Genomic DNA, 24,000 nt, shown 5'->3' with positions numbered 1-24,000 from the left:
GAGGTCCAGTGAACGAAGTCTCCCACATGAGGTCCAGTGAACGAAGTCTCCCACATGAGGTCCAGTGAACGAAGTCTCCCACATGAGGTCCAGTGAACGAAGTCTCCCACATGAGGTCCAGTGAACAAAGTCTCCCACATGAGGTCCAGTGAACGAGGTCTCCCACATGAGGTCCAGTGAACGAAGTCTCCCACATGAGGTCCAGTGAACAAGGTCTCCCACATGAGGTCCAGTGAACGAAGTCTCCCACATGAGTTCCAGTGAACAAGGTCTCCCACATGAGGTCCAGTGAACGAAGTCTCCCACATGAGGTCCAGTGAACGAAGTCTCCCACATGAGGTCCAGTGAACGAAGTCTCCCACATGAGGTCCAGTGAACGAAGTCTCCCACATGAGGTCCAGTGAACGAAGTCTCCCACATAAGGTCCAGTGAACGAAGTCTCCCACATGAGGTCCAGTGAACGAAGTCTCCCACATGAGGTCCAGTGAACGAAGTCTCCCACATGAGGTCCAGTGAACGAAGTCTCCCACATAAGGTCCAGTGAACGAAGTCTCCCACATGAGGTCCAGTGAACGAAGTCTCTCACATGAGGTCCAGTGAATGAGGTCTCCCACATGAGGTCCAGTGAACGAAGTCTCCCACATGAGGTCCTGTGAACGAGGTCTCCCACATGAGGTCCAGTGAACGAAGTCTCCCACATGAGGTCCAGTGAACGAAGTCTCCCACATGAGGTCCAGTGAACGAAGTCTCCCACATGAGGTCCAGTGAACGAAGTCTCCCACATGAGGTCCAGTGAACGAAGTCTCTCACATGAGGTCCCGTGAACGAAGTCTCCCACATGAGGTCCAGTGAACGAAGTCTCCCACATGAGGTCCAGTGAACGAAGTCTCTCACATGAGGTCCAGTGAATGAGGTCTCCCACATGAGGTCCAGTGAACGAAGTCTCCCACATGAGGTCCTGTGAACGAGGTCTCCCACATGAGGTCCAGTGAACGAAGTCTCCCACATGAGGTCCAGTGAACAAGGTCTCCCACATGAGGTCCAGTGAACGAAGTCTCCCACATGAGGTCCAGTGAACAAGGTCTCCCACATGAGGTCCAGTGAACGAAGTCTCCCACATGAGGTCCAGTGAACGAGGTCTATTACATGAGGTCCAGATGGACACCAGACCGCTGGAAGTGGTCCAGCACAGGAGGTCAGAGGCCGGAAGAATCGGTCGGGAGAATTTGCTTCTCAGATTCCCAAATTTCTGTCGACAAGACTGCCCGGGTCGCCGTCGGAACTGGCCAAAAGAGCCGTCAATAACCATCAAATTGGCGCGGGACTCCCAACATATGTGGTCGTAAACCACACAACCTGCCGATATGCTCGCGAATTTGAATCTCGCATTGACACATCTCAATGCGTCTCTCTCTCTCTCTCTCTCTCTCTCTCTCTCTCTCTCTCTCTCTCTCTCTCTCTCTCTCTCTCTCTCTCTCTCTCTCTCTCTCTCTCTCTCTCTCTCTCTCTCTCTCTCTCTCTCTCTCTCTCTCTCTCTCTCTCTCTCTCTCTCTCTCTCTCTCTCTCTCTCTCTCTCTCTCTCTCTCTCTCAAAGCACTCAGACATAATGCATCTCAAATTTCCTTTCAAAGATTTTACCTTGGAACCAGTGATCCCATTTTCTATTCCAGCTTACTCAAGTCTTCACCATGAATCGAGTTTGAAGGAAAAAAAATTATATATTTTTTGTTTTAAGACCGTGACAACGTCGAGGACTGGAACCCGAAGGAAAAGGGAAGTAATGAATTAATACGAGGATTTAATAGTGAGGTAAAAATATATTTTTGGTTTACCTCATCACAATTTATAGTGTGTAGTTGGTCGAGCATGTGTCACTGTATTTCCAGAGAGTGTGTAAAAGATTACACAGTAAAATGAAAAGAAAATATTTTTGGGAAGGAATTCCTGCTCCCTCACATACGCATATGTATAAGTGTTTATTTGTTATATTAGTAAACACACCCATAGAATGGGCAGAGTTTTTTTCACCCTGGTGCTGCTGTTCACCTAGCAGTAAATAGGTATCTGGGAGTTAGACAGCAGCTACGGGCTGCTTCCTGGGGGTGTGTGTTTGCGTGTGCGAGCAAGAAATATATGTATTAGAGGAAAAATAAATTAGTTTGAAAGGCGGGGTCCAAGAGCTAATAGCTCAATCCAGCAGATACAAATAGTAAATACAGAACACCGGAGAGCAGGGAGAGATATCAGAGGGCCAGAAATGAGTATCTCAGAGTGAGGAGGGCAGCAGAGAGGCAGTTTGAAAATGACATCGCGAGTAAAGCCAAGACCCAACCAAAGCTGCTCCACAGCCACATCAGGAGGAAAACAGCAGTGAAGGAACAAGTGATGAAACTGAGGAAAGGGGAGAACAGATACACAGAGAATGACAAGGAAGTGTGCGAAGAACTCAACAAGAGATTCCAGGAGGTCTTCACAATAGAGAAAGGAAAAGCCCTGTACTGAGAGAGTAGGCGGTAAACCAAGCAACCTTGCAGGAATTTGAGCTTACCAGTGATGAGGTCAAAGGGAATTTGTTTAAGCGCCTGATAAAATATCACAATGGATACTAAAAGAAGGTGCAGAAGCACTAAGTGTGCCACTCTCTATAGTGTATAACAGGTCACTGGAAACAGGAGACCTAACGGAAAACTGGAAGACAGCTAATGTAGTCCCAATATACAAAAAGGGTGACAGGCAAGAGGCACTGAACTACAGGCCAGTTTTCCCTAACTTGTATACCATGCAAGGTGATGGAGAAGATCGTGAGGAAAAGGCTCGTAGGTTCTGGAGGGAAATAACTTTGTAAGGCACCACCAACATGGGTTCAGGGATTGTAAATCGTGCCTCACAGGTTTAATAGAATTCTATGACCAGGCAACAAAAATTAGGCAGGAAAGAGAAGGGTGGGCAGACTGCATTTTCCTGGACTGCCGGAAAGCCTTTGACACAGTACCCCATAAGAGGCTGTTACAAAAGTCACAGAAACAGGCAGGAATAAAAAGTAAGGTGCTCCAGTGGATAAGGGAGTATCTAAGCAACAGGAAACAGCGAGTAACTGTGAGAGGGGAGAGACATCAGAGTGGCGAGATGTCACCAGCGGAGTCCCACAGGGCTCAGTACTTGGACCCATCCTGTTTCTAATATATGTAAACGACCTTCCGGAGGGTATAGACTCATTCCTCTCAATGTTTGCTGATGATGCAAAAATTACGAGAAGAATCAAGATGGATGAAGATAGACAGAGACTACAGGATGACCTGGACGAACTGGAGGAATGGTCTAGAAAATGGCTGGAAAAGTTTAACTCAGGTACTTTACCTTGCTGTTACCTTCCGATGATTTAGGAGCTCAACGTCCCTACGGCCCGGTCACTGACTAGTCCTCCTGGTTGCTGAACTGGTCACCCAAGCTGTTAGACGGTGCTGCTCGCAGCCTGACATATGAATCACAGCCTGGTTGATCAGGTATCCTCGATAGGTGTTCATCAAGTTCTCTCTTGAACACTGTGAGAGGTCGGCCAGTTATGTCCCTTATGTGTAGTGGAAGCGTGTTGAACAGTCTCGGGCCTCTGATGTTGATAGTTCTCTCTTGAACACTGTGAGGGGTCGGTCAGTTATGCCCCTTATGTGTAGTGGAAGCGTGTTGAACAGTCTCGGGCCTCTGATGTTGATAGTTCTCTCTTGAACACTGTGAGGGGTCGGCCAGTTATGTCCCTTATGTGTAGTGGAAGGGTGTTGAACAGTCTCGGGCCTCTGATGTTGATAGTTCTCTCTTGAACACTGTGAGGGGTCGGCCAGTTATGTCCCTTATGTGTAGTGGAAGCGTGTTGAACAGTCTCGGGCCTCTGATGTTGATAGTTCTCTCTTGAACACTGTGAGGGGTCGGCCAGTTATGTCCCTTATGTGTAATGGAAGCGTGTTGAACAGTCTCGGGCCTCTGATGTTGATAGTTCTCTCTCATTGTACCTGTTGCACCTCTGCTCTTCAACGGGGGTATTCTGCACATCCTGCCATGCCTTCTGGTCTCATGTGATGTTATTTCTGTGTGCAGGTTTGGAACCAGCCCCTCTAATATTTTACGTGTAAAGTAATGAAATTAGGCGAAGGGAGCAGCAGGCTGAACACAAGGTACCATCTGGGAAGTGAAATCCTGCAAGAGTCAAATAGAGAGAAAGATCTGGAGGTTGATATCACACCGAACCTGTCCCTTGAAGCCCACACCAAAAGGTTATCATCAGCGGCATATGCTAGGTTGGCCAACATCAGAACTGCCTTTAGAACCTGTGTAATGAATCATTAAGAACCTTAATTGTATATCACTTACGTCAGACCAACTCTAGAATATGCAGTTCCAGCCAAGAGTCCATACCTAATTAAACACAAGTCAAAGATAGAGATGATTCAGAGGTATGCCACCAGACTAGTCCCAGAACTGAGAGGTATGAGCTACGAGGAAAGGCTAAGGAAGCTGAACCTCACGTCGATTTAAAACAGAAGAGTAATGGGAGACATGATCACTACCTATTAAATTCTCAGAGTAATTGACAGGGTGGACAAAGACAATCCATTTTCACGGGAGGAACACGAACAAGGGGACACAGGTGGAAACTGAGTGCCCAAATGAGCCACAGAGATATTAGAAAGAACTTTTTTAGTGTCAGAGTGGTTGACAAATGGAATGCATTAGGCAGTGATGTGGTGGAGGCTGACTCCAAAATTTCAAATGTAGACATAATAGAGCCCAAAAGGCTCTGAATACCTGTACACCAGTTGACTGACAGTTGAGAGACAGGACAAAAGAACATATTTCGAGGCGTTGCAGTAAGAGGAGCGGAGGTGTGAGAGCAAGAGTGATATAAGTGCCACAGGGTTACCAAGAGTGCCTCAGGGTTACCAAGAGTGCCTCAGGGTTACCAAGAGTGCCTCAGGGTTACCAAGAGTGCCTCAGGGTTACCAAGAGTGCCACAGGGTTACCAAGAGTGCCTCAGGGTTACCAAGAGTGCCTCAGGGTTACCAAGAGTGCCTCAGGGTTACCAAGAGTGCCACAGGGTTACCAAGAGTGCCTCAGGGTTACCAAGAGTGCCTCAGGGTTACCAAGAGTGCCTCAGGGTTACCAAGAGTGCCTCAGGGTTACCAAGAGTGCCTCAGGGTTACCAAGAGTGCCTCAGGGTTACCAAGAGTGCCTCAGGGTTACCAAGAGTGCCTCAGGGTTACCAAGAGTGCCTCAGGGTTACCAAGAGTGCCTCAGGGTTACCAAGAGTGCCTCAGGGTTACCAAGAGTGCCACAGGGTTACCAAGAGTGCCTCAGGGTTACCAAGAGTGCCTCAGGGTTACCAAGAGTGCCTCAGGGTTACCAAGAGTGCCTCAGGGTTACCAAGAGTGCCTCAGGGTTACCAAGAGTGCCTCAGGGTTACCAAGAGTGCCTCAGGCAGCCTCCTACCTGCAGCGTGGAGATATATAACACCTGTCCCGTGTCTTATGGCAACATCTGTAAGGCTCATAGTGCAGCGAACACATGAAAAATGTGTGCAGGTGCTCGTGTATGTGTGCGTGTGTGCGTGCGTGCGTGTATATGTGTGTGTGTGTGTGTGTGTGTGTGTGTGTGTGTGTGTGAACTCACATAATTGTACTCACCTAATTGTGCTTTCGGGGGTTGAGCTCAGGCTCTTTGGTCCCGCCTCTCAACTGTCAATCAACAGGTGTACAGGTTCCTGAGCCTATTGGGCTCTATCATATCTACACTTGAAACTGTGTATGGAGTCAGCCTCCACCACATCACTTCCTAATGCATTCCATTTGTCAACCACTCTGACACTGAAAAAGTTCTTTCCAATATCTCTGTGGCTCATTTGGGCACTCAGTTTCCACCTGTGTCCCCTTGTGCGTGTGCCCCTTGTGTTAAATAGCCTGTCTTTATCTACCCTATCAATTAATTCCCTTGAGAATCTTGTGTGTGTGTGTGTGTGTGTGTGTGTGTGTGTGTGTGTGTGTGTGTGTGTGTGTGTGTGTGTGTGTGTGTGTGTGTGTGTGTGTGTGTGTGTGTGTGTGTGTGTGTGTGTATTCACCTATTTGTACTCACCTATTTGTGCTTGCAGGATCGAGCTTTGACTCTTGGATCCCGCCTTTCCAGCTATCGGTTTTTTACAGCAATGACTCTTGTCTCATTTCCCTATCATACCTAATATTAAAATTATGAATAGAGTTTGCTTCCACAACCTGTTCCCCAAGTGCATTCCATTTTTCCACTACTCTCACAGTAAAAGAAAACTTCCTAACATCTCTGTGACTCATCTGAGTTTCCAGTTTCCACCCATGTCCCCTCGTTCTGTTATTATTTCGTGTGAACATTTCATCTATTTCCACTTTGTCAATTCCCCTGAGTATTTTATGTCCCAATCATATCTCCTCTCTCCCTTCTTTTCTCTAGTGTCGTAAGGTTCAGTTCTTGCAGACGCTCTTCATATCCCATCCCTCGTAGCTCTGGGACAAGCCTCGTCACAAACCTCTGAACCTTCTCCAGTTTCTTTATGTGTTTCTTCAGGTGGGGGGCTCCATGATGGCGCGGCATACTCTAAGACTGGTCTCACGTAGGCAGTGTAAAGCGCCCTAAAAGCCTCCTCATTTAGGTTTCTGAATGAAGTTCTAATTTTCGCCAGTGTAGAGTACGCTGCTGTCGTTATCCTACTTATATGTGCCTCAGGAGATAGATTAGGTGTCACATCCACTCCCAGGTCTCTTTCGCGCGTCGTCACAGGTAGGCTGTTCCCCTTCATTGTGTACTGTCCCTTTGGTCTCCTATCACTTGATCCCATTTCCATAACTTTACATTTACTCGAGTTGAACTCCAGTAGCCATTTCCCTGACCATCTCTGCAACCTCGGCATCTCTCTGGGGGCCTCATAGCCTGGTGGATAGCGCGCAGGATTCGTAATTCTGTGCCGCGGGTTCGATTCCCGCACGAGGCAGAAACAAATGGGTAAAAGTTTCTTTCACCCTGAATGCCCCTGTTACCTAGCAGTAAATAGGTACCTGGGAGTTAGTCAGCTGGCTTCCTGGGGGTGGAGGCCTGGTCGAGGACCGGGCCGCGGGGACACAAAAGCCCCGAAATCATCTCAAGATAACCTCAAGATAACCTGTTTAAGTCCTCTTGGAGGATCCCACAATCCTCATTTGTGACAACTCTCAACTGTGTGTGTGTGTGTGTGTGTGTGTGTGTGTGTGTGTGTGTGTGTGTGTGTGTGTGTGTGTGTGTACTCACCTATTTGTACTCACCTATTTGTGCTTGCGGGGGTTGAGCTTTGGCTCTTTGGTCCCGCCTCTCAACTGTCAATCAACTGGTGTACAGATTCCTGAGCCTACTGGGCTCTATCATATCTACATTTGAAACTGTGTATGGAGTCAGCCTCCACCACATCACTGCCTAATGCATTCCATTTATTAACTACTCTGACACTGAAAAAGTTCCTTCTAACGTCTCTGTGGCTCATGTGGGTACTCAGTTTCCACCTGTGTCCCCTTGTTCGCGTCCCACCAGTGTTGAATAGTTTATCCTTGTTTACCCGGTCGATTCCTCTGAGGATTTTGTAGGTTGTGATCATGTCTCCCCTTACTCTTCTGTCTTCCAGTGTCGTAAGGTGCATTTCCCGCAGCCTTTCCTCGTAACTCATGCCTCTTAGTTCTGGGACTAGTCTAGTGGCATACCTTTGGACTTTTTCCAGCTTCGTCTTGTGCTTGACAAGGTGCGGGCTCCATGCTGGGGCCGCATACTTCAGGATTGGTCTTACATATGTGGTGTACAAGATTCTGAATGATTCCTTACACAGGTTCCTGAAGGCAGTTCTGATGTTAGCCAGCCACACAGCCTGATGTGTGTGTGTGTGTGTGTGTGTGTGTGTGTGTGTGTGTGTGTGTGTGTGTGTGTGTGTGTGTGTGTGTGTGTGTGTGTATTCACCTAGTTGTATTCACCTAGTTGTGTTTGCAGGGGTTGAGCTTTGCTCTTTCGGCCCGCCTCTCAACTGTCAATCAACTGTTTACTAACTTCTAATTTTTTTTCTCCACTCCACACACACACACACACACACACACACACACACACACACACACACACACACACACACACACACACACACACACACACACACACACACACACACACACACACACACACTCACACACACACACACACACACACACACACACACACACACACACACACACACACACACCAGGAAGCAGCAACTCCCAGGTACCTATTTACTGCTAAGTAACAGGGGGCATTCAGGATGAAAGAAACTTTGCCCATTTGTTTCTGCCTCGTGCGGGAATCGAACCCGCGCCACGGAATTACGAGACCTGCACGCAATCCACCAGACTACCAGGGCCCCCTGTGTGTGCGTGTGTGCGTGCGTGCGTGTGTGTTCGCCCGCTATTATTAACTCACTATTCCTCTACAAGAATCCAGCTAAATCATTCAGCTGTTAAATCAAAACACGGAACAAATGAATCGCATCAATGTTGTCCCTCGTGCAATGTTGCCCCTCGTGCAATGTTGCCCCTCGTCGAGCCCTCTCCCTCCCGTACCACCAGCGGGACATTGCTTGTTAGTCAATAATCTGCTTACATTATTCACCTCGTGTTGTATAACTTTCTGCATGAGTTCCTTCACTCAATGGAGACCTTCCAGTGTTATATAGAAGGCAAGTTGGCGAAGTAATACAATGGTGAATGTGTTACAGGGAGCTGCCTCATCCTACATTATGTTACAAGGAGCTGCCTCACCCTACATTATGTAGCAGGGAGCTGCCTCACCCTATATTATGTTACAAGGAGCTGCCTCACCCTACATTATGTAGCAGGGAGCTGCCTCACCCTATATTATGTTACAAGGAGCTGCCTCACCCTACATTATGTAGCAGGGAGCTGCCTCACCCTACATTATGTAGCAGGGAGCTGCCTCACCCTACATTATGTAGCAGGGAGCTGCCTCACCCTACATTATGTTACAAGGAGCTGCCTCACCCTACATTATGTTGCTGGGAGCTGCCTCATCCTACATTATTTTACAAGGAGCTGCCTCACCCTACATTATGTAGCAGGGAGCTGCCTCACCCTACATTATGTAGCAGGGAGCTGCCTCATCCTATATTATGTAGCAGGGAGCTGCCTCACCCTACATTATGTTACAAGGAGCTGCCTCACCCTACATTATGTTGCTGGGAGCTGCCTCATCCTACATTATGTTACAAGGAGCTGCCTCACCCTACATTATGTAGCAGGGAGCTGCCTCACCCTACATTATGTAGCAGGGAGCTGCCTCACCCTACATTATGTAGCAGGGAGCTGCCTCATCCTACATTATGTTACAAGGAGCTGCCTCACCCTACATTATGTTACAAGGAGCTGCCTCACCCTACATTATGTAGCAGGGAGCTGCCTCATCCTACATTATGTTACAAGGAGCTGCCTCACCCTACATTATGTAGCAGGGAGCTGCCTCATCCTATATTATGTAGCAGGGAGCTGCCTCACCCTATATTATGTTACAAGGAGCTGCTTCACCCTACATTATGTTACAAGGAGCTGCCTCACCCTACATTATGTAGCAGGGAGCTGCCTCACCCTACATTATGTAGCAGGGAGTTGCCTCACCCTATATTATGTAGCAGGGAGCTGCCTCACCTTGGGGAGCCGGTCGGCCGAGCGGACAGCACGCTGGACTTGTGATCCTGTGGTCCTGGGTTCGATCCCAGGCGCCGGCGAGAAACATTGGGCAGAGTTTCTTTCACCCTATGCCCCTGTTACCTAGCAGTAAAATAGGTACCTGGGTGTTAGCCAGCTGTCACGGGCTGCTTCCTGGGGGTGGAGGCCTGGTCGAGGACCGGGCCGCGGGGACACTTAAAGCCCCGAAATCATCTCAGGATAACCTCAAGATAACCACCCTACATTATGTAGCAGGGAGCTGCCTCACCCTACATTATGTTGCAGGGAGCTGCCTCACCCTACATTATGTAGCAGGGAGCTGCCTCACCCTACATTATGTAGCAGGGAGTTGCCTCACCCTACATTATGTAGCAAGGAGCTGCCTCACCCTACATTATGTAGCAGGGAGCTGCCTCACCCTACATTATGTTACAAGGAGCTGCCTCACCCTACATTATGTAGCAGGGAGTTGCCTCACCCTACATTATGTTATAAGGAGCTGCCTCACCCTACATTATGTAGCAGGGAGCTGCCTCACCCTACATTATGTAGCAGGGAGTTGCCTCACCCTATATTATGTTACAAGGAGCTGCCTCACCCTACATTATGTTACAAGGAGCTGCCTCACCCTATATTATGTTACAAGGAGCTGCCTCACCCTACATTATGTAGCAGGGAGCTGCCTCACCCTACATTATGTTACAAGGAGCTGCCTCACCCTACATTATGTAGCAGGGAGTTGCCTCACCCTACATTATGTTATAAGGAGCTGCCTCACCCTACATTATGTAGCAGGGAGCTGCCTCACCCTACATTATGTTGCAGGGAGCTGCCTCACCCTACATTATGTTACAGGGAGCTGCTTCACCCTACATTATATTACAAGGAGCTACCTCACCCTACATTATGTTACATGCAGGGAGCTGCCTCACCCTACATTATGTTACAAGGAGCTGCCTCACCCTACATTATGTAGCAGGGAGCTGCCTCACCCTACATTATGTAGCAGGGAGCTGCCTCACCCTACATTATGTAGCAGGGAGCTGCCTCACCCTACATTATGTAGCAGGGAGCTGCCTCACCCTACATTATGTAGCAGGGAGCTGCCTCACCCTACATTATGTAGCAGGGAGCTGCCTCACCCTACATTATGTTGCAGGGAGCTGCCTCACCTTGGGGAGCCGGTCGGCCGAGCGGACAGCACGCTGGACTTGTGATCCTGTGGTCCTGGGTTCGATCCCAGGCGCCGGCGAGAAACATTGGGCAGAGTTTCTTTCACCCTATGCCCCTGTTACCTAGCAGTAAAATAGGTACCTGGGTGTTAGCCAGCTGTCACGGGCTGCTTCCTGGGGGTGGAGGCCTGGTCGAGGACCGGGCCGCGGGGACACTTAAAGCCCCGAAATCATCTCAAGATAACCTCAAGATAACCACCCTACATTATGTAGCAGGGAGCTGCCTCACCCTACATTATGTTGCAGGGAGCTGCCTCACCCTACATTATGTAGCAGGGAGCTGCCTCACCCTACATTATGTAGCAGGGAGCTGCCTCACCCTACATTATGTAGCAGGGAGCTGCCTCACCCTACATTATGTAGCAGGGAGCTGCCTCACCCTACATTATGTAGCAAGGAGCTGCCTCACCCTACATTATGTTGCAGGGAGCTGCCTCACCCTACATTATGTAGCAGGGAGCTGCCTCACCCTACATTATGTAGCAGGGAGCTGCCTCACCCTACATTATGTAGCAGGGAGCTGCCTCACCCTACATTATGTTGCTGGGAGCTGCCTCACCCTACATTATGTTGCAGGGAGCTGCCTCACCCTACATTATGTTAGAAGGAGCTGCCTCACCCTACATTATGTAGCAGGGAGTCAGTATAAACACAGCTGCTGTGTGAGTCAGTATAAACACAGCTGCTGTGTGAGTCAGTGTTAACACAGCTGCTGTGTGAGTCAGTGTTAACACAGCTGCTGTGTGAGTCAGTATAAACACAGCTGCTGTGTGAGTCAGTGTTAACACAGCTGCTCTGTGAGTCAGTATAAACACAGCTGCTGTGTGAGTCAGTGTTAACACAGCTGCTGTATGAGTCAGTGTAAACACAGCTGCTGTGTGAGTCAGTATAAACACAGCTGCTGTGTGAGTCAGTGTAAACACAGCTGCTGTGTGAGTCAGTATAAACACAGCTGCTGTGTGAGTCAGTGTTAACACTGCTGCTGTGTGAGTCAGTGTTAACACAGCTGCTGTGTGAGTCAGTATAAACACAGCTGCTGTGTGAGTCAGTATAAACACAGCTGCTGTGTGAGTCAGTATAAACACAGCTGCTATGTGAGTCAGTATAAACACAGCTGCTGTGTGAGTCAGTGTTAACACAGCTGCTGTGTGAGTCAGTGTAAACACAGCTGCTGTGTGAGTCAGTATAAACACAGCTGCTGTGTGAGTCAGTGTAAACACAGCTGCTGTGTGAGTCAGTATAAACACAGCTGCTGTGTGAGTCTCCCGCGTCAGATCACACACAAATGTATAACTCTGAATATTTTCATTTTGCATGATTTTATTTTTCTAATTTAATCCCCCCAAAAAAAATCATAAATAATTATCTTGAGAGATTTCCAGCGAGCTTTGATCTCACAATATTATATTTGGTGTTCCTTAATCCTCTTTATGGCTCGATGGTGTTGAGACCTTCCTTTGAGAAGTCTTAAATATTCTCAAAACTCACAGAAGGTAGTCGAGGTTTTTGTCCCCCACAGTATGTTAAAGAATTTGATCTTAACTACGATACAAATCTTAGGTTCCAGTCCTCGATATAAGCTTTAGAGCTGGTCTATAGCCACAGCTGGTGCTAAACACAGCACCATCACCACAGCTGGTGCTAAACACAGCACCACCACAGCTGGTGCTAACACAGCACCACCACCACAGCTGGTGCTAAACACAGCACCACCACCACAGCTGGTGCTAAACACAACACCACCACCACAGCTGGTGCTAAACACAGCACTCCCACCACAGCTGGTGCTAAACACAACACCACCACCACAGCTGGTGCTAAACACAGCACTCCCACCACAGCTGGTGCTAACACAGCACCACCACCACAGCTGGTGCTAAACACAGCACCACCACCACAGCTGGTGCTAAACACAACACCACCACCACAGCTGGTGTTAAACAGAGCACACCACCACAGCTGGTGTTAAACACAGCACCACCACCACAGCTGGTGTTAAACACAGCACCACCACCACAGCTGGTGTTAAACACAGCACACCACCACAGCTGGTGTTAAACACAGCACCACCACCACAGCTGGTGTTAAACACAGCACCACCACCACAGCTGGTGTTAAACACAGCACCACCACCACAGTTCGTGCAGCAGCACCACCACAGCTTTTGCTAAACACAGCACCACCACCACAGCTGGTGCTAAACACAGCACCACCACCACAGCTGGTGTTAAACACAGCACCACCACCACAGCTGGTGTTAAACACAGCACCACCACCACAGCTCGTGCAGCAGCACCACCACAGCTGGTGCTAAACACAACACCACCACCACAGCTGGTGTTAAACACAGCACCACCACCACAGCTGGTGTTAAACACAGCAGCACCACCACAGCTGGTGCTAAACACAACACCACCACCACAGCTGGTGCTAAACACAGCACCACCACCACAGCTGGCGCAGCAGCACCACCACCACAGCTCGTGCAGCAACACCAACACCACAGCTGGTGCTAAACACAGCACCACCACCACAGCTGGTGCTAAACACAGCACCACCACCACAGCTGGTGCTAAACACAGCACCACCACCACAGCTGGCGCAGCAGCAGCACCACCACAGCTGGTGCTAAACACAGCACCACCACCACAGCTGGTGCTAACACAGCACCACCACCACAGCTGGTGCTAAACACAGCACCACCACCACAGCTGGCGCAGCAGCAGCACCACCACAGCTGGTGCTAAACACAGCACCACCACCACAGCTGGTGCTAAACACAGCACCACCACCACAGCTGGTGCTAAACACAACACCACCACCACAGCTGGTGCTAAACACAGCACCACCACCACAGCTGGTGCTAAACACAGCACTCCCACCACAGCTGGTGTTAAACACAGCACTCCCACCACAGCTGGTGCTAAACACAGCACCACCACCACAGCTGGTGCTAAACACAGCACTACCACCACAGCTGGTGCTAAACACAGCACCACCACCACAGCTGGTGCTAAACACAGCACCACCACCACAGCTGGTGCTAAACACAGCACTCCCACCACAGCTGGTGCTAAACACAGCACCACCACCACAGCTGGTGCTAAACACAGCACCACCACCACAGCTGGTGCTAAACACAGCACCACCACCACAGCTGGTGCTAAACACAGCACTCCCACCACAGCTGGTGCTAAACACAGCACTCCCACCACAGCTGGTGCTAAACACAGCACTCCCACCACAGCTGGTGCTAAACACAGCACCACCACCACAGCTGGTGCTAAACACAGCACCACCACCACAGCTGGTGCTAAACACAGCACCACCACCACAGCTGGTGCTAAACACAGCACCACCACCACAGCTGGTGCTAAACACAGCACCACCACCACAGCTGGTGTTAAACACAGCACCACCACCACAGCTGGTGCTAAACACAGCACCACCACCACAGCTGGTGCTAAACACAGCACCACCACCACAGCTGGTGCATCGTGAATCTTTATACCACCAATACATAGGTACCATTACAGTCTGCAATGTACAAGGTACTTAGATATCTCCACTAACTACCCTCAACCACCTTCATTTACTCGATAACAACTTCTACGTAAAAGATTATGTAGATTTGCGTGATTTACGTGATTGACAACCATCTACATATGTGTAAATGGTTGTAAATACACAACAAATCTCACAACACTGAGTTGAAACCCATTGGGCAAGAAAATAGGAAATAGAATTGGTATTATTATTAAGGACTGGCGATAGTTCACTTCTATATCTACCTTATGGAGGAACAATTTATATTTTTCCATTCACTTGGGCACTAGGAGACTCGAACCCTGGACCCCCACGTGTGTGAAACCCAAGCTCTATCGACCGTGCTATTGAGGAGTCTTAATAGGGAAAGTTTTTTTTGTGGGCGGTGTAATTTTTTCTCTCCATTAATATAATATTTTAATTATGGTTTTAAATATGTTATTATTTATATAATTATTAGTATGATGGTAATTCTCCGGTTATCGATGTTATCATTCGTATCAACATCTTTATATAATGATAAAAGGAATATATATTTTATTATATTTCCGGATTTTCTCCATCAGTCTGTGAAGGAAAATTTTTATATTATATTAAAAAATTTTGGGGAAAGTTTCGTGAAAAAGACGAAAGATTCATCTCTCTTAATATGCAACTTCTGTGTTGAAATAAATTGACAGCAATACTTGAGAGTGAAGTTTGGCGAGGTGAGAGTTTGGCGAGGTGAGAGTTTGGCGAGGTGAGAGTTTGGCGAGGTGAGAGTTTGGCGAGGTGAGAGTTTGGCGAGGTGGTAGTTTGGCGAGGTGAGAGTTCGGCGAGGTGGTAGTTTGGCGAGGTGAGAGTTTGGCGAGGTGAGAGTTTGGTGAGGTGGGTGTTTGGCGAGGTGAGAGTTTGGCGAGGTGGAAGTTTGGCGAGGTGAGAGTTTGGCGAGGTGAGAGTTTGGTGAGGTGGGTGTTTGGTGAGGTGGGTGTTTGGCGAGGTGAGAGTTTGGCGAGGTGAGAGTTTGGCGAGGTGAGAGTTTGGCGAGGTGAGAGTTTGGCGAGGTGAGAGTTTGGCGAGGTGAGAGTTTGGCGAGGTGGTAGTTTGGCGAGGTGAGAGTTTGGCGAGGTGATAGTTTGGCGAGGTGGTAGTTTGGCGAGGTGGTAGTTTGGCGAGGTGATAGTTTGGCGAGGTGAGAGTTTGGCGAGGTGGTAGTTTGGCGAGGTGAGAGTTTGGCGAGGTGGTAGTTTGGCGAGGTGATAGTTTGGCGAGGTGAGAGTTTGGCGAGGTGGTAGTTTGGCGAGGTGAGAGTTTGGCGAGGTGAGAGTTTGGCGAGGTGGTAGTTTGGCGAGGTGAGAGTTTGGCGAGGTGGAAGTTTGGCGAGGTGAGAGTTTGGCGAGGTGAGAGTTTGGCGAGGTGAGAGTTTGGCGAGGTGGGTGTTTGGCGAGGTGAGAGTTTGGCGAGGTGGAAGTTTGGCGAGGTGAGAGTTTGGCGAGGTGAGAGTTTGGCGAGGTGAGAGTTCGGCGAGGTGGTAGTTTGGCGAGGTGGTAGTTTGGCGAGGTGGGAGTTCGGCGAGGTGGTAGTTTGGCGAGGTGGTAGTTTGGCGAGGTGGGAGTTTGGCGAGGTGGTGGGAGAACATGTGAGCGGCTACACATATTGACACACAGTTGAGTGTCAAGTGAGCGCTTAAGCGTAAACACCTAAATCCGATAGTACACGTATTGACACATATCTGGAACGAATGTGGATACAATTTTAATGGATAAAGATAGATAAATGCCGCCCAATTTAAGAATTATAACAAAGGTTGTAGATAAAAAAAACAGTATTAGCGGGGTTCATTAACTTGGATTTAATTAATCACATGATATTTTATATAGCTTTAAAAAAATAAGTTATATTAGTTGACAATTTCAACATTATTCCACAACTTTTTTGCTTTTAATATAAAACATTACATAGAGATGGCAGATTTGTTTCAAATAATGCTCAAAATGTAACTAATAATCTGGTCTTAATTAAAATATCGAAATATATGGACAAGTTGTCTAAATTAATTACTTTTGAGTGACTGATTATTCTAAGCTGTAAAAATAGGTTGTAATTAAACATTCGAATTAAACACGATTACAAATATTAGAGATCAAAATATTAAAAAACGTACTATTGATCACATTCACTAATGTAAAATATCATAATTTTATGCTTAAATTAAAAATAAGTTTTGAAACGTCCTATATGTAATACATTTTTATGTAACATAAAAAGATCAACAAACCATTCATACAAAACTGAATTGGAATCTTAAGGGCAATCAATTAGTCGAATTTATCATAGTCTTTAAATGGCAATAACTCTCTACATACAGAAATCACAATTGCGTGATGCATCAAATGAACAAATCCACAAGGTTGTGGATTTGTGCAATGACTCTCATGCAAGCTGTGTTGGAACAGCTTCTCTCTATCTCCCCACGTGACCCACGTGGTAAACAAAACGTTCAGTGACCCACGTGGGTCACTGAACGTTTGTTCAGTGACCCACACACACAGGACGGTGAAAAACATTACTGATATAAACGTTTCCTCCACCGACATCAACCACAAGTTGATAATTTACCACAATAAGAAGAAAACGGCCAAATTGCTCATCTAGAAGTCAAGTTGCTCATCAAGAAGTCAAGATGCTGATGAACAAGTCTCAAGACACAGAACACAGCCCCTTGAGATGGAGGAGAGAAACAGGAAAAGTGAGAGAGAGAGAGAGAGAGAGAGAGAGAGAGAGAGAGAGAGAGAGAGAGAGAGAGACAGACAGACAGACAGACAGAGAAGAGATAGAGAAAACGGATTGGGAGAGAAAATGTGAGGGTTAGAGAACGGGAGGAAGGAAGAACAAGCAAGAGAGAAGAAGAAGGGAGGGAAAGAGTACAGAAAAGAAGGGTGGATGGAAAAGAGAAATGGGGAGGGAGAGAGAGAAGGAGATAGATGGAGAGAGAAAAGGAGAGAGGAAGAGACTGAGAAGGAAGAAGATAGAAAAGGATAGAGGAAGAGAGAATGGGAAGTAGAACGAGAGAGAAAATTAACAGAAACAAGAGAGGCAGAGAGAACGAGTGTAAAAGAAAACAGGAGCAACAGAAAACAGTAACAACAGAAAACAAGAGCAACAGAAAACAGGAGCAACAGAAAACAGAAACATCAGAAAACAGGAGCAACAGAAAAGAGGAGCAACAGAAAACAGGAGCTACAGAAAACAGGGGAAACAAGAACCACAGATAACAGGAGCAACAGAAAACGTGAAGATGATAACTAATCCCCTAGCAACAATCACTAATAACAATCTCTAATGAAAATATATCAGCTAGCAACAATATAGAAGAATAAGCTGCTATAGCATCGCAACCCGTTCTCGCACTTGCTTATGGTCAATGTTGGCTTATTAATAAGTGCATATGTGACATACTAATTTATTGTTAATATTTTAGTTTACCTTGAAAAGCTTAATAGAAAACACCGTCCTAACCTAACCTTCTTAGTATGTTAAGATAAGCATCTTATTGCTTCTTAATTACAATTAGTACTTAACCTATACCTATAATGATATTACAGTTTTATAAAAATAATAAAACAAAAGCAAAATATTTAAATAAATTTTAAAGTAACTCAGAATATTGTAAAATATTGTATAAAATCTCTATTATTTAATAAAACTGAAAAAGAAATTCCTAATATAAAAACTGGTGTTTAGCAAATCTATAGAAAGAGTTTGTACCTTAAAAACAAAATATAACTTGGCATATACCACATATATACTTATTAATCAGCCAAATAGTGACTACAAGCAATAAGTCATATATGTACTGTCTTGTGCGAGAGCGGGTTGAGCAACGGCTTAGAACAGCAACTAAGCCGCGAATAACAGTACGGAACAGTAATTAAGCTGCCAGTAACAGCCTGGCTGAACAACACCAGTTGGCTAGTATCGTGCTAGTACCCAGAGCTTTTAGGGAATTCAACTGCCTACTTCAAGCCCATTTTAGCTTCACTGACTGAAATTAAGCTTGACTGAGGACACAGTTCAAAGCGTGCAAAGAGTTTCATTAAAGAACTTGTAATTAAGGGGCGACTTTGCTATTCTGAGCCAGGTTGGAATTCTGGTTAAAATTGAGAGCTTGTACTCATCTAATTGTGTTTGCGCGGGGTTGAGCTCTGGCTCTTTGGTCCCGCCTCTCAACCGGTTAGATTAGCGAGGGTCTGAGAGGAGAGAGAGAGTCCCTCTACGGGCTCTGTTGCCTCTATAGTGGCTGTATTGAGTCTTTTGTGGGGGTTGTAGAGTCTTTGTGGTGGCTGTATAGAGTCTTTTGTGGGGGTTGTAGAGTCTTCGTGGTGGCTGTATAGAGTCTTTTGTGGGGGTTGTAGAGTCTTTTTGGTGGCTGTATAGAGTCTTTTGTGGGGGTTGTAGAGTCTTTGTGGTGGCTGTATAGAGTCTTTTGTGGGGGTTGTAGAGTCTTTGTGGTGGCTGTATAGAGTCTTTTGTGGGGGTTGTAGAGTCTTTTTGGTGGCTGTATAGAGTCTTTTGTGGGGGTTGTAGAGTCTTTTTGGTGGCTGTATAGAGTCTTTTGTGGGGGTTGTAGAGTCTTTGTGGTGGCTGTATAGAGTCTTTTGTGGGGGTTGTAGAGTCTTTGTGGTGGCTGTATAGAGTCTTTTGTGGGGGTTGTAGAGTCTTTTTGGTGGCTGTATAGAGTCTTTTGTGGGGGTTGTAGAGTCTTTTTGGTGGCTGTATAGAGTCTTTTGTGGGGGTTGTAGAGTCTTTTTGGTGGCAATAGAGCCATCATGGTGGCAATAGAGCCATCATGGTGGCAATAGGGCCATCATGGTGGCAACTATAGAACCATCATGGTGGCAATAGAGCCATCATAGTAGCAATAGAACCATTATGGTGGCAATAGAGTCATCATGGTGGCAGCTAGAGCCATCATGGTGGCAATAGAGCCATTCTGGTGGCAATAGAACCACTATGGTGGCAATAGAGCCATCATGGTGGCAATAGAGTCATTATGGTGGCAATAGAGCCATCATTATGGCAATAGAGCCATCATGGTGGCAATAGAGCCATTCTAGTGGCAATAGAGCCATCATGGTGGCAATAGAGCCATGATGTTGGTAATAGAGCCATCATGGTGGCAATAGAGTCATCATGGTGGCAATAGAGCCATCATGGTGGTAATAGAGCCATCATGGTGGTAATAGAGCCATCATGGTGGCAGCTAGAGCCATCATGGTGGCAGCTAGAGCCAACACAGTAGAGTAGAGTCATCCATAGAGTCTCTGGTGCTCGCGGCACTCAGATAATTACAAAACTTTTAATTCAATGCAGGCAAAGGTTCAACATGCAAAAGTCTGCCCTTGAACTGCATACTTTAGTCTGAGGTCCCTGTACGGGGTTCGTATCCCTCCCCCACTTCCCACGCTCCTCACCTGGGCCCATACAGGTAGAATAAAAGATGATATTAACAATGAGTAGATGTAGTTTGCTTAAAAAAAAAACGTAGAATGGAAGTAAATATTAGAAAGATACTTTCACTGTTGCAAAATTGAGTAGTTGAGTTGATACGTGGATAACGTGGCTCCGTGAATCCAATTCAAGAATATCAAAATCAAGTTTGGATTTAAAAATAAATGAAAATTAAAGAAAGTCAAGTTTTGACAAGTTTGCCTGAGGAATTTGAAGTTAGAACGTTATAAAGAGAGACGGTTAAGAAGCAGCAAGTTCACAACCCACAAATGAACTTAGAGACAAAGCGTACAACACTAAGATATGATATCCGAGTATATTAGTATATCATAACTCGGATAAGCCGAACGATTGAAGATAACACATCTTTAGTGCAGAATATGAGTGAACAAGTTGAACGAGTCAGAGATAGTTGAAACCAACTACTTAAATCCTTTAAATACGTAGTTACAGGTCAGAACAAGATGGCCGGATGCCATTACACTAAACAGCCATTAACTCGGACACTAAACTCATCCGTACCGTAAATCTCTCCATAGGAACCGAATTACCATCAAAATTACAATCTGGAAAACTCCCAACCGTGCTTTCAACTTCCTATACGAGGAGTATATGAAGCCATATAGGCCTATAACCTGCTATAAGCCTATCACGGCGGGGACGTGGTTCCCAAGTTCCTCTTAGGCACTTGTTGTCCATGCAAATTGACAACCCGTTCTCGCAAATTCGTAAAGTCAATATTGACTTATTAACTACGTGCATAGGTGATATACTAAACATAATAGATACCCCTAAAAAGATTCATAGAAAGCACCGACCTTACCTAACCTTGTCAGTATCTTAAGATAAGCATCTTATTGCTTCGTAATTACAATTATTACTTAACCTATACCTATTATAGGTTAGGTAATAATTGTAATTACGAAGCAATAAGATGCTTATCTTAAGATACTAACAAGGTTAAGTAAGGTCGGTGTTTTCTATGAATCTTTTTAAGGGTATCTATTATGTTAAGTATGTCACCTATGCACATATTTAATAAGTCAATATTGACTTATTAAATTTGCGAGAACGGGTTGAAATTGAAGTGCAACAAATGGTGTCCAAATAACACAGTGCCATGATGGACCAATGGAAGGAGGGCGTCGAGGCGTCAACCACATGGTACAACATTGGGTTATAGCTGTGGGAACCAACCTGTGAGATTTATATTTATTTAATTTATATGAATTTATATAGAATTTATATTTACCTTAATTTATATATTTCGATTGCAATTGGTATGATGTTAAGTGGACTGTATTAACTGCAATAATCTCACAAATCGATCCTTACACATTAGGGGAGGGGGGGGGGGTTATATTGAATTTATATATATATGCAGCTAATCAAACTACAGTATTAAACTACATATATTAGAAAATAAATTGGAGGTGCCTTATCTTATTGAATGGTAGGCTTAGTCCACCAGGTATAACTGGGATGTAGACACCAAATTATCCTCGTGTGAGGCTAGCTTCCTACACCCCAAGTAACTGTTGCACCAAGTCTTGCTTCCTCTTCTTGTCTTGTCAAAGGGCACTAGCTATAAAGCCAGAATCCTAATATATGACAGCTATATCAGAGAAAACACTGCATATTAAATAATAAGGACCAAGGCTTAAGAGGCTCGTTTGCATCCTAACCGGTTCGCCCTTATCTACCTAACATTAACTGGCCAGAAATGATTAGATAAACGGGTTTCGGTAGGACACTTCCCTAGTTTATGATGACAGCGTGTTGATGATGGTAGAGCACTTTGATCTCCATAACACTTCGTCCAAGAGAAATTATACGAGCTGAATTTGCTCCCCTGCGCCTCTGGTCTTAACAAACAATGGCTGACCTCTCCCTCACCCCTGACGCTACTGGCTCTCCTTGTCCAATGTCAATAAGTGATAGAAGGGTCACATTTACTTAATTTTTATAGTGATAATTAAGTTAACTCAAATGAGATGTTTTTATGATGTAAAAAGTCCAAAGACTAAAGTATTTAAGAATAATTCCCAACAGAATAGCTGGTGAATTTATAGTACTATGTGGCAATGATATCCCGTTTTCTATTGACGGAAAATTCCCCTACAAGCAACATTTTCTATGGGTAACTTGTGTATACAACACAGCAGTAATATTATCTGCCTATTGTATGTAATATTATTAAATGGTGTCGGGTTGTCCGACAACAGCCCGGGGTTGTGGTTGTTAGCTGGTGGGTGGTTGTGGGAGGGGTTGTGGGGTGGTTGTGAAGGGTTGTGGGGTGGTTGTGAGGGTGGTTGTGGGGTGGTTGTGGGAGGGGTTGTGGGGTGGTTGTGGGGGGTTGTGGGGTGGTTGTGAGGGGTTGTGGGGTGGTTGTGAGGGTGGTTGTGGGGTGGTTGTGGGAGAGGATGTGGGAGGGGTTGTGGGGTGGTTGTGAGGGGTTGTGGGGTGGTTGTGAGGGTAGTTGTGGGAGGGGTTGTGGGGTGGTTATGGGAGGGGTTGTGGGGTGGTTGTGGGTGGGGTTGTGGGAGAGGTTGTGTTTGTCACTAGACAATAGGTGATTATTTTCAATACATTTTCTCTCTCTTTCACTCCTTTGGTTCTTCTCCTCCTTTCCCTTCTCTTCCTCGTCATTCCTCCTCCATTCTCTCTACTCCCCTCTCCTCCTCCCCCCTTCCCCCCTTTCCTCTCGCTTTTATAATTGGAGTTTTTGTTGCTTTTGTTTTCTCGGTTGGTGACTTTTATGTATCCAATTTATTTCATTTCACCCCATTTGTATTGGCTCTATTGCCTAACCGCTTCGGGTTTCTTCTCCTTTTATATTTAGTTTTGTTGACATTCACTTTAATTCCTCTCGTTAACCTGGCATTTGCGTGCCACTGTTCCAGCAATTTTTGTTCTCCGTTCTTTAACCTGTTCCGCTACACCTGTTCTACCTTCTGTTTTTTGTGTGTGTACGTTCCCGTTTGTTCTTTCCGTTCCTGTTATTTCTGTCCAGCCTCCCGTAGCTGGACCCGTTCAGGGTTCGACACCTCCGACGTATTTCACTTGTCTGTGTGTGTGTGTGGCGAAAGGTTTTCTCCCTCGAATTTTTGCCAGCTTTTGTGCCAATTTTTGTCGTGTGTTTGTGAGTATTTGACGGTGTTTGGACACGTTTGTGTGTGTTTTTGCTGTTAGTGCATTGGGTTTTAGGTGTTTTTTTGAGAGGGGGGGGGGTAAGGGTTGTTTAGTTGGGAGATTGAGGCAGTTGATGCTGGATTGATTCTGGGTGATTATTGATATCTAATTGTATTTGGTTTCCAATATTGATCATTGATCTACTCCTGTTACCCCCTGTCACCTAGCAGTAAAATAGGTACCTGGGAGTTAGCCAGCTGTCACGGGCTGCTTCCTGGGGGTGGAGCCCTGGTCGAGGACCGGGCCGCGGGGGACACTAAAAAAAACCCCGAAATCATCTCAAGATAACCTGAAGATAAGATACTCTTAAAGATAGCAATACTGGCTTCAGTGTGAGTAATACTATTTATTGATCAATAAATCTCGAGTCAATAGCAAATTCTGGTTTGATGCTTATTAATTGGTATTTATTTCAATTTTGATTCTGATTAATGATAATCTATAATTATGTAAAATTAATGCTAATATGTTGACCAGACCACACACTAGAAGGTGAACGGATGACGACGTTTCGGTCCGTCCTGGACCATTCTCAAGTCCTAATACTAATGTAATTCTATTACAATATAATGAAATCGTATAATGGAATTATACTAATGTAATTCTGGAATAGAAACCTAAATTCTGAACCAACTAATGTTCAATAGTGTTCACTTCAGTGTTCTTCAGTGTGTTACGTATTCTATTACTGTATGTATTATTGGAAAAATGAGTTGTAGCCAAGAAGAGGATTCGAACCTATGTTCAGGGTACTCCCAAGCAAACACCTTAGACCACTACACCATGACATGCTCAGAAACATT

The 24,000-nt window shown here is 45.9% G+C and overlaps 2 protein-coding genes across 2 annotated transcripts in view; one reads left to right on the top strand and one right to left on the bottom strand.

Annotated features, from left to right (window-relative positions):
• The window catches only part of LOC138365215 (uncharacterized), a 503,803-nt gene that overhangs the window by 118,981 nt on the left and 360,822 nt on the right, over positions 1 to 24,000 (top strand). The gene's annotated exons all lie outside the window — the stretch shown is intronic.
• Positions 15,160 to 16,149, bottom strand: LOC138365356 (putative uncharacterized protein ENSP00000383309). The gene has a single exon (XM_069325662.1). It carries the CDS (start codon positions 16,147 to 16,149, stop codon positions 15,160 to 15,162), a length of 990 nt encoding a protein of 329 aa, XP_069181763.1.

This window comes from Procambarus clarkii, chromosome 16 (genome assembly GCF_040958095.1).
Source record: "Procambarus clarkii isolate CNS0578487 chromosome 16, FALCON_Pclarkii_2.0, whole genome shotgun sequence".
Classification (NCBI taxonomy): Eukaryota; Metazoa; Arthropoda; class Malacostraca; order Decapoda; family Cambaridae; genus Procambarus; species Procambarus clarkii.
Note: the sequence above shows the minus strand (reverse complement) of the source record. Positions and strands in the feature narration are given on the sequence as shown.

Bases quoted from the DNA above. Each gene is read 5' to 3' on its own strand.
- LOC138365356 (XM_069325662.1), bottom strand. From the start codon at position 16,149: ATGTGTAGCCGCTCACATGTTCTCCCACCACCTCGCCAAACTCCCACC.